Genomic DNA, 11,915 nt, shown 5'->3' on the forward strand with positions numbered 1-11,915 from the left:
AACAACCCAAGACCTAAGATGGGGAAACTGAATTATGATGTTTTTGTAGCAGTGTTTCACCATCACATCTCATAAATCCCTACTTGCACAGCATTAACATAGTTTAAGCTACCATCTCTTCCCTTGGAATTTATTTCCTCTTATTATTTGATAGATAAAAACTTGCAATGGCTGTTAGTAAATGAGAGACATTCACAAAGCACTTTGTTATATGCACACTGCACTGCATGACCAAGATAGCTGAAAAGATCTAACAGACTGTTCTGTCCTCTTTGAGTGAGGGCAGATTGGACTGATTGGAGACAGAGCATTTAATATTATTTCATACAGTTCACCCATTGCCACATGATATCAATGACAGACTATGGTACTGCAATATTAATCTGGAAATTCAGGTTCAATTCTTGTGTTGCACATATATTGTGTGAATGCCTCCCAATTCTAATCATTAATTTCAACTATGGATATATACAGATTCCTTCTTTTATTATTTCCCTCTCCTCCCCGTGTGTGGCCTCTGGTCAACTCCATTAACCAGGTTTATGTATACATATTTGTCATTTAGTCTTCCCATCCATATTTTTAAGAAAGGAAAACATTTGGTAATAAAATCAACGTTCTGTGGCTTTTTATAAGAAACAGTCATTTGACATTAGCCTTAAAGCCTTTATCTAACAAAAAAATTATTCCACAAAACAATGCTCTATAAAAGTAAGGGATTTAAACTCAGATAAACCTCCACCCAACTGTAAGTGACCTCCACATTTTCAACTGATTGTAAACTGTACAACATGTACAGCACTACTTGCACGGTCCCCCCACAGCAACCTCTTTTTCAAAAGGAGGTTACAGCCTGACTGCTTATCAAAATACAAACCAGGCTGCTCAGCATTTGACAGGGACCCATGTAGTATCCAACTAGGAACTGGGCAAACATAAATACATGTATGAGTAACCCTAGACGAGGTAGTTCAGTACTGTGCCAATGCAAAGTGTTACTTGATTCACCTGGTGCACCTGGCTGCTGCAAAGGTTAGTTACACATCAGTACCATCAGCAATGATAGAGTGTGCCTATGCTATTGCTATGCTTAGTCACCAGCAAGCAGGAACAAGAGTGTCTATGTTGAACTACACACAACATGCTCTAGATAATGTAATAGAGCATTTTGAAAGTAGAAGTTCATTAGAGTATTGAGAATTTTTCCAATTTACACTGGTAATACTTTTATGAGAATGCTACTATAATATGTAGGAAGAAGCAAGTGGTTTTGTACAGGTTTTACCGACCCTTAGTAATATACCTTTTTCCGATTAGCTGGTGACAAACTTCTGTAGAGCTTCTTGCCTTGTTTGCCAGCATTCCAAATAGTGAATGATGTCCAGGAGCCCAGGACTCTATCCTCAAGAAACTTGACTCGGTGATTCCAGATGGTTTCCCTAAAGAATTAGAAAGAAATGTATTATTTTACATATACACACACATACACACACACAAACCTGATCAAAACAATTCACAGAGAATACAAAAATAGTAGCAATTTCCCAAGGCCACACCTAACTGCTGGCAGAAAAAAGGAAATTCTGTGGAAGCCCTTGGACAAAAGTCATTAAGATCAGAAGCCATAGCTGTTATTTTCAAGAACTTTAACGTGGCAATCAAATTCAATACCAATAACTCCAACTGCCCACCAACACGTTGTTTGCCCATTGCCAGACACCAGATGAACTGCCCTATAACCCTGCCGTACATACAGACAAATTATTAATATTAATCCTAATGTTCCACTTGCCTATACATTTATTCTCCTGTCAATCCAAGCTTCCAATCTCACAAGTTCACTACTCCAGTCTAGCCAAATAGACAGCCCAATGCTGCACGTGAAGTCCAAACACTGTTGTACTCAGCTCAAGTCTTCAGTAAGGCAGTTTTCAAAGCTCAGGATCAGTAGACATTGCTACAACAACAAATAATTAATGAACTGCAGAAGTTGCATACAGAAATGAAACTACCAGGCCTTGCACACAACTCAGCACTTGCTAGTGAGCGCAGACATTAGACCAAGTGTTTTTATTTTGAAGCCTCCCAAGTATTATTCAGCAACAGCACAAATAACCAACTATGCCTTCTTTTGAAGATGACCTTTTTAAGAAATAAAGAGCAATAGAATTTATTATCACTTTTATTTTTGAAGAAAAAGTGCTATGCCTTGTGAGATACCTTAGAACATACTTTAGAAACGAGCAAGCTGGCACATGTCTGGGTCAAATTACACCTTCGGGTCTTCAGATTTGTAATACATTTCACAGTATGACTTAAGCCAAGTGGCTGAGGCAAACAGCAGTGAGATGAATATCAAATGATGAACCGTGTGTCTGTAGAACGAGTAAGAAGGAAACACGTAATATCCTTAAATGCTGATGGCTGGCTGGGATCTTCAAAAGGTTCAACATACAATCTCAGCAAGAGAGGACAACTTCAAGGCAAGGATTACATTCATAGCCTGTAGATCCTAACTGACTGAATTAATTCAGTCTGACAACTGTGACATTATTCTTTTCTTTTGTGCACACCTCCTATCACTTTCAAACATTTACGTATTAAAAAAAAAAATCTATTCCCACCATATAATGTAATATTTAAGACTACATAATTTACAATGGTTTAAAGAAACCACCTGCTCTCAAGAACATCTGTTTAATGTTCAGAGTTCTCATCATATTCGTTAACCAGGAACCTATCTGATACTTATAAACAGCGCTCCAGATATGATACACTGATTTCCTTAATTTATGGTTTGACAGATAAATCTAATGAACATCTCTTGAACAAGACACACTGTGTTGAAAAGTAATTCTGTCAGAAATTCTGGAAGACATCTAGTTTCTTATCCTTGCTGAAAACATTTCATCAAATAGGCTTTTCCACTTGACTATAATGCCAGAACACAATATAATTCAGAACAATTGTTACAAATCATTCTACAATTTTAATAGATCTTGTGACTCAAAAAGTACGCTGTTTAAAAAAAAACATTTAGGACTAAATCATGCATTTATGAATAGTCATTCTCTGAAATTAAACACTAACAGACTTGTTGTTTCCTTGTCTTGGGAAATACATATTTTTCCTACCAATACACCTTCTACACAATTTAATTTTAAGCTCCATCTTCTGACATTATTAAGTTCATATGGAATTTATGCATTTTCCAACAATATGTTGTTTCTTTTGCTTTAAATAAGGCTTCTGATTAACAGGTCAGCACAGGTTATCACAGGGCAGCTGCAATAAGTTTCAACCTCAGCTGTCTACCTGGCCAGGCCTGATTCCTGGTTTTTAAGAGCAACTTGCCAGATAGAAATCAAAAACCATTCACATTTCCTTGATAGTAAGAATCCAAACTGCGCAGGCTGGCAGAGTCAGGAAGAGGAGCTGCTACACCCATGCAGTTCTAAGCCGTTCTCATCGATGAACCAGGCTGCTCTCTTCATTGCTGTCTCTTCTGACTATCCGCAGTCCTGTATGCGTCCATTGTGATTCTCTTACAAAACCATACATATATTATACACAGATTTATGATATCTGGTGGCATTATGTCACATTTTAATTTTATGAAACATTTTCAGTTTCTTTCTTTTTGTTACGGATTATCAATTTCCACAAAGACTGCACCAGATACTATTTTATTCTTCCAAATGACTTTTATGAAGCATACCTCTGAGGCACAAATATACACAATATAAAATTTGAGGCTATCAAGTTTACTAGGCAACAATTTCTTCCCAGAAGCTTGTTAGCAAGCTTTTCTTACATATTAACAATGGGAATTTTGTTTTCATTTGTGCCATTCCTCTGCAGCCCTCATAACACACAGGCATATGGATTCTTTCTGTGATTATTAGCCAGCTCCTGAGAGCCTGCCTGCCTTCTGCAGGAGATCCCGAGCACAGCCAAATCCTTATATGGCTGCTTAGCACTTCATCATTGATTGTGGTGCGATAACTTGGAAAGAACTTCTCACACAAATAAACGTGCCCACGAAGAATTAGCTACTCCATATAAAGTTTTGAAGACTGAGGCTGTGCACCAGCACTTCAACTAATGGAAAAAAATCTTGGATTTGATTGCAAATCTCTTCTAATGCAACCACAAGCTGCATTCCTGCTGCAAAGCTTTAGCTGCTGCTGGCATCCTCTGACACTTCCATTTTTCCATGTTCATTACAGCATATTATATTCCCAGAAGGAAAGTTAAAGGAAAGAACTATGAAGGTCAAGTATTTCTCCAGAATCACGTTACTGGAAATTCTAAAGCTTCTGCGAGTTTCTAAAAAGGAAGATTGTTGCTTTACATGTAAATGGAAAGGTTTGAAAACTGATTTCACTTTGAAATGTGACTTCAGAAGAATAACAGTGCATTATTTTCCAGAAGTACTTCAGAATATGTCCTATTGACTTGAGTGGCACAGTCAAGTTTCTTTCTTTCTTGAGTTTTAACAAAGTGAAGAAAGGTGAGGTAAAAATAGGCAGCTCTCCAAGGTGTAAGAGGAATTATCAGCAAGTCTCCAGTTCTGGACCAAGCCTTCTGAAGATAGAGCTGATATGGAGAAGCTAGTTGGGGCACAGGGTCACCAGCAATAGAGCCAGGGTCAGAAAGAATCCAGCAAGACTTTCAATCTACTCACTGCTAGATGGCTAAAAGCTAGGAAAAATAACTGAAATTAATTCACTTAAAAAAGAAAAAAAAAAAAAAGGTTAGGTGTCACTGACCAAGAAGAGACTAACAACTGCATTTTCAGAGGCTCTACAGCAAGCAGCAAGAATGGCAGTTGCTGGGGAGAAGCCTAAAATTAGATATTTCTGTGCACTGACTCTCAGCAACTTATCACATTCCAGCTAACGAGCACTCAAAAAATCATCAGGCTGAAGAGGCTGACCCTATCTTGTATGAGTGTTACACTGAGTAACGCAGGTGTGGGGAGTAAGCAAACTGCACTCAGAAAAGAATGTGAAACTCAGCATTAACTGGACCTCTGTTTGAACACAACAATATTGTTAGACAGCTTTATTTAAACCCCAACAAATGTTTTTCTTGAACTGGACTGTGTAAGTGAAGCCAATATATACAGCAATTATGAATTTTTGCTAGCATCACTGAGACATTCTTATGAACTACTGTATTTACTATAATCTCAAACTGAAAAATCTCACTTTGTTGTTGTTTTTAAATTGATTCCCCATATTGTATGCACCCTTTTTTAATGAAAAATTTAAGATATATCAACACTTAGCAATCTGGAGTTACAACCCTGAAAATCTTTCAGCAGCGTGAGCCCAGATGGTCATACAGATATGGAGTCAAGGGGAAGCATTTGTATTTGAGCTTTAATTGCAGCAACAACTACAGATTTAATCTTTGTGAAAACATGCTCTTTATGAACAATATCTCACGTGTTGAAGCAAAAGGTAGCTCATGGTGTGTCAAAACGAAGAGTTTCAGTTACACCCTTTTGGTTTCCGGTTCACCTAAATTGCCACATTTTTGGCTGTTTCCAGAACAGATAACTGGGATTCCTGCCTTGAGGGATAAGGGAATGCCATTTTCCCATCATTTAAGAGCCAGTGCAGGTGCAACAGACGGGAACTGTAGCAACGTGCAAAGCATACTTAAAGAAAATGCCTGAAACAATCTAGAAGTTGTACAAACCACTTCTCACAGATGATTCTCACAGCTACTTTCAGATTTCATGTCATTACATATTCAAATAGCCATAAGCAAAACCTAGAAGCTATCATTATTCTACATCATCCCAAAACAAAGCTGCTTTCACCTCAGATAGGATTAAAGGTAAACACTTTGGTAGTAGCCTTTAGTATCATTTCCCAGCCTCTTTTCAATCAACAGCATTTTCCTCAGCAGAAGGTGGGACGCAAACTCTTCTGATTACAGAAGAGGGCACCCACATTGTAACACACCTCTTTAATCAAAATCCATGAAGTACACAGAATTTTTTCCTCATTTCTTTAATTTTCTTGTCATTCACAAAGGTCAGACACATTTTTTTAATTTGGAAAATCATTCTCATTTGGTATGCCCACTCAATCCTCTTAAGCTATGCAGTCTGGAAAGAAGAAGAGGAGCCAAAATTCTGCAGGAGCGAAATGAGGGTATTCATTCAGTGGGTGAGAAGTGTGCTCCTCAGTCCCCTGCAATTATTACCATCCCATCCACCCTAGTAATATAACAATGGAGCTCTGTTAAAGTGTGTGCTGACCTACTGACTGAATACAGGAGTCAAGAAACATCTGCTCCATTCCTATTTTGAAATGAAAGATAATGTGACAATAAAAGCTATATGATTTAATGTCTGAGCTCTGTTAAACCTCACCATAACGTTTGACTCCCTCTCCCCTCCTTCCCCCCAGTGAGGTTACATAAGTGAATCAGCAGAGCAAAGACAGATGTACAAGTACTTGTGAAATGTAAAAATACAAGCCCAGTATCCTAAAGCAGTATTGAAATTGCAAGCATTGATTATCATCCACAGTAACACTATAAATCTGACCTTCCCTCTACAAGAGGTCCCACATGCAACTCAGGTAACACCAGACAGGAAGAACAGCTATTCAAGTGAATAGCCTCTGCCAGTGTTTTTTTTATTCATGGCAGGATAATAGAATTTTATATGAGGTGAATCTCACCTGATAGATAATCCAGAGATGGAAGAACAGAGAACTTTTTAATCACAGCGAGAGCTGGAAGAACAGACTCCTTACAGCTAGGTTTTTTACAGCTAGCTTTGCATGCAGAATTCACAGTCCTTGCAATCCACAGGAAATTCAGAAATGAATCCTATTTGAACCCTGACCATACTGGTGAATAAACTGATTTTTTTGGTCGCCGTTGTTCTGTTGAACTTCATGTGAACTTATTAATTGCTGCACTATATCGTACCACTGAGTTATTACATTTACACTGTTAATAGGTTCTATTAATGTCCGAGTTCATTTTCAGGTCGTGGGTCATTAACTGAGGCATGGTTTGCATTGTGGCCTATTTTTCATGAAAGGCTTATTAAGAAAGACAGAGACTATCAATGTTAATGCCATTCGCTTTTCAAGAATCTAATGAGGTCATTAGTTCCTATGTTTAATTGAAGTGCCAAATGCAGACATAGACGATAAAAATGCAGTTGACCTCATCTTTACTACCGTTGTGCAGGAATACGTTACGACAGTATTCTCTCCTGCTTATTTCTGGATACATGTTTTTGCAAGAAATTAAGCAGCCATTCCAACGCTCATCAGCAATATGAGACCATGCCTCAAGTACCTCCAAAAGAACCGAAAGCGTGTTCAAACTAAGAGTCTGTTCTCTTTTACTTAGATGACACTGGGAGCTTCTAGTGCCTGACACCAGATGGTTTCAGTAGATTACGTAATACTGGATATTTCTGCAGAATAAGCCTTTACAATATTATATTCTTTCTGAGCACACAGCACATGAAATTACTACAAATTACTTAAGCATGCTTCAAATTCTCTGCATAAAAGAGAATCTCCCAAATCTCAGTGGGAATCTAACCCTGTTTTCTGCATATCTTAAATTTCTCTTGACCAAAAATTTGTAAATTGCTACGAAGATTTGCTACCTGCCCCAACTGTCTGTCTTCATGTGCAACACCACTTAAAGACAAGTATAGTGTTTTATTGCTCATATTTTACCATACTGACTTTTGTCCAACAATTCAGTACATTGTTTAATATACAGTTCATTTTTCTCCCCTTTAGCGAGATAAAGATCTACGAATTTTATGATGTTTTTATTACACACCAAACTTACCGTAGTACTTCTCACTATAATGCCAACACTGATATTCTATCATATCAGTGCAAAGAGCCCTGTAGCACAAAATACACACACCCCTAGGATACAAGCTGTAAACTGAGATAATTTAGATCCAAGAGATATAATGTGGGATTTTTTTGTAGTAGTAGGCTGAAGTTTCCCAAATCTCGTTTCATTCATCCACATTCAGCAAGTATTTGTCATATACTTTAGATGAGATTTCAATGAAAGAGTTTATATTTTTGTATGCATCTAATGAAATCTAAATATAGCCTGCACTTGGTTCAGATTCTGTCACACACACACAGCATTTAGTATTTTAGTCTGATAACTCCAGGGAGAATGCAAATAAGTTTTTCTTCCTGCTTCACAGATACTTTCACCTTTACAAATCTGTTCCAGAAAGATCCTAATCATAGGAAAAGACTTAAAGAGCACTGTTTACCATTATACAAATTAAACTAAACAAAATTTTGCTTGCCAGAATAGCTTTAAATATACACTTTAGCAAGTCTGAATATGTGGGATCATGCATTTGTCCCTGAATAGTAATGAAAGACATTTGTATAAACTGAAATAGGAGGTGAGTGCCTGTTGTCTTTGCTGAGGGACTGTATATGCACCTTTGCATAAACAAACTCTATTAACTAGCTCCCAACTTTTTAAGTCTGAAATCAGACATAAACCAGTAAAAGTATCAACTTTCCTATAAGTGTCACTTTTCTCTCAATATATTAATCTGGTTCCTGGTTTACCACTCCCATTATCCAGGCTTAGGCTAAAGCTGAGAGTGCAACGGCCAATGACAAAGGCAAAGTGTCAGAAAACTGCTCAAGTAACACCCCAACAAGACAAAGACTGCAGGAAAAGGCTGAACATGTTTTACACTTCCAGTTTGTAACAAGGACAAATTAGGGAAGACCCAATTTCAATGCTAAACCTTTGTGGTGAGTCCCACAGCAACGCACACATAGCATTCAGAAACAAATGCTGGCTAGCCCTTTACAACTTAGGCAATAAACAGGGGAGCATGCCAGTATGAAGAGATCTTACACAAGTTCATATTTGTAAGTTTGCACAAAATATTGTTAACAATACTACCAACAAAAAGCCAGCAGGAAGAATGGCTAGCCTGCCTTCCGAGAATGAGACAAGCGAGGCGCCAATTTGGAGATGCAAGCTGCACATCTGAAACAGCTTACATTATTTCCACATTCTCACAGTGTGTTGTAATTTAGGGTGCTTGTGCCACACAACCTTGTAGATCTGAATAAGCAACAGCTTGCAGTAAATTCAGAACAAACTCATTTCCAAGAATAAGATGCTTTCCCACAGATAGAAGCAATAGTCTTCCAAGAGTCCCAACATCCCACGATGCATGGCTGAAGTTTGTAACTAGCTGCCAAAGTGATCATGCACACAAAAGAAAAAACTAAATGCCAATAAAAAAAAAAATACCTTGTGTTTATGAAATCCAAAGAGTATCTTCTATTTGTTTGGAATGCATGTTTTAGTATTTATAGTAATAATGTTGTGATATACAACTAAAATGCATACAAAATGTTTTACTAGTTGGTGCTACAAAGCCATAAACAGGACTGCATGAAGAGTGTATGTCATTCATCAGTAAGAAAACAGTTTACGCAATTACCACTGTAGTTTGGTTGTGAGACTCTTAAAGGATAACAAAACTCAAACACTTCACTAGTGTCAAAACATAAGAGAAAGAAACACTTTTTTTGTCATGACTTTGGCTCAGCTTGCATTACTTCTCATCAGAAAGAGCACTTTTGATAGATAAAGCACTTAAAAGAATCAGCAATCAACAGTTTAGCTTCATCTTGAAAGGTAGAACAGCACTGTAAAAGAAGACATCTTATAACAAAACACCTGAGATAATTACTCATACACATCCTCAAAAGTATTTTTCAAACCTTGTTATCTGATTTAGATGTCTTAGACTTTTTATAATATGAAAACAGTATTCGTAAGTTCTCAGATCAAAGATCTGGTTTTTATTCACTTTCCTAAGGAAGATTTTTGTGAGTGTTACAATAGGTTCTCTATACTTCCTTAAAACCAAGACAGTTCTTTTTGAAATTTAGCTTTAAAATAAAAAAATGTATATATATATATATATATGTCTTACACTACCATTCATATGGTAAAAGTATGAAAAGAAAAATCTTATTAAAAATCTTACTGTAATGCATTTTTTTTTTTTTTTCCCAATCATCTGCGAAGTACTGAAAAAGTTATGGCTTCACTGCCATGTTCAGTAGATGAGAAACATGATCATATTCAGTATTCTCAATTGCTTTAAGGGCAAGAAATGTAAATACTCTAAATAAGCAGAGAGGTTATTCAGGCAACTTGCAGAATCTCAAGTGATAATTTACTGCCTCAGCTGAGTGGATGGGAACTGGAAGCTGAGAAAGCACTGCTGCAATGCAGTCACCAAAACTCCTGATTGCTCTAACTGTACCTATTGTGAAATTATTTCAAGAATAGTTGCAAAGACTGAACTATTTCTTGGAATATTTGTCCAATGTTAAAATGCCTCCACTCCATGGGCATCAGCATCAGAACCAAAGATTTCTATTCATAATTTCAATGCCCGTGTTATATGATGTTCCTCAAAAACAGGTTATAACAAAACAGGAAAACTATCCTTCCATCAGCAAATAAAGGATATTATCAGCATATTAAGTCTTCATTGCTCCTTGGCTTTGTTGTTTGTTTTTTAATAAAGCATTTGTACTGCTAATCATCCAAGATGAAGCTGATTTTTAAGTTCTACAAAACAAGCCTCAACTTACTCAAGGACAGAATGAGTTGCAGCCTGTGGATGGTAACGGTACAGCAGAAGGCAATGGTTCACTCGAAGGACTTCACCACCCTTCTGGAGATGCTTATAAAAAAACAACAAATCTTCTGGAACACCCTGGAAGAGAAGCAGTTCTTTCATACCACCAAGTGACTAGTTGCATCTAACTATGTATTTCTGATAAATGAAATTATTTCTGTATATCTCCAGGAACTTACCTAACGGTTCATTAAATAAGCATATCTGTACAAAAGACAAAACTACTAAAAAAGCAAGCAGTGCTGTTTGAAAATGAAACATATCTGACCATAAGGACATAAGTAGAAAAATAAACGGTCTCATTTTGACAGGGAAAAGCTTGATGCAGATCAGTCCCAAAAAGAGAGAACCCAGCTGCTTAACAATTCACAAAGCCTCAAGTGCCAAGCAACCAAGTAATTTATTGAAAGGGAACAGTGACTTCAGAAGAGCGGGTTGTTGCTTTTTTTCCATTTTAATAGAATTAATGTTCTTTCTTTGGTTGCCAAACGCTGGTCTCTACTTAGGAAAGGTGAATCAGGCTCCATAATAACAGACATGAGCTTTCAATAAAAATAAAAATGGTTGGAATGAAGCAGTGTTTGAAAAGTAAAGCATTTTTTCTTGCAACTTATTGCCACATCATGTTCTTCATAGGGATCTGCAAGCAACAGTGCTGAAACTGCAGGGAAGAATCCTCCTAGAACTGTGGAGCCCTCAGGCTCCCAGAAAGAACAGAAATGCCATAGTCATATGCAGCATCTTTCACCTAAAATCAGAAAATCTTCACGCCAGAGACAGAGTGTCAGAAGAACAATCATATGGCACACAGTATTCAAGTGTGTCTTACATACCAAAGCATGAACCCACCTGCAGTGATACAGCCCTGCAGTGAAAGTGAAAAAGCATCCATCTACATTTTGCAGTGGAGCAACTTCTTGAAAATTTGAAATTTGGCTAGAACATCATTTTTCCTATGTTTAAATACAAATTTTTCTTCCAACCGAGTGTTTAAACATTCCCATAACTTACCAGGCTCAAAATCTCTGATAGAATAATTTTGCCAATTAAGTGTAGAGTCAATAAAAAGCTGAAAGGTAACACAACAATGTGATAACTATAGAGAAGGAATAAGAGAGGCAGAAATAGATTTGTTTCTGTAGGAATAATAAGGGGGTCAAAAACCTCAAATGTAGATATTTTATTTCAACACACTTAA

General features: G+C 37.1%; 1 protein-coding gene across 1 annotated transcript; it reads right to left on the reverse strand.

Annotated features, from left to right (window-relative positions):
* Nucleotides 1-1,276: 1,276 nt before the first annotated feature.
* Nucleotides 1,277-11,356, reverse strand: LOC109364206 (UDP-GlcNAc:betaGal beta-1,3-N-acetylglucosaminyltransferase-like protein 1). Its single transcript, XM_031557490.1, has 2 exons — nt 10,671-11,356; nt 1,277-1,439 (listed from the first exon to the last, which is right to left on the reverse strand). The coding sequence occupies exons 1-2, from the start codon at nt 10,817-10,819 to the stop codon at nt 1,292-1,294; spliced, it is 297 nt and encodes a 98-aa protein (XP_031413350.1). The 5' UTR covers nt 10,820-11,356; the 3' UTR covers nt 1,277-1,291.
* Between the last annotated feature and the right edge of the window lie 559 nt (nt 11,357-11,915).

This window comes from Meleagris gallopavo (genome assembly GCF_000146605.3).
Source record: "Meleagris gallopavo isolate NT-WF06-2002-E0010 breed Aviagen turkey brand Nicholas breeding stock chromosome 20 unlocalized genomic scaffold, Turkey_5.1 Chr20_random_7180001948783, whole genome shotgun sequence".
NCBI lineage: Eukaryota > Metazoa > Chordata > Aves > Galliformes > Phasianidae > Meleagris > Meleagris gallopavo.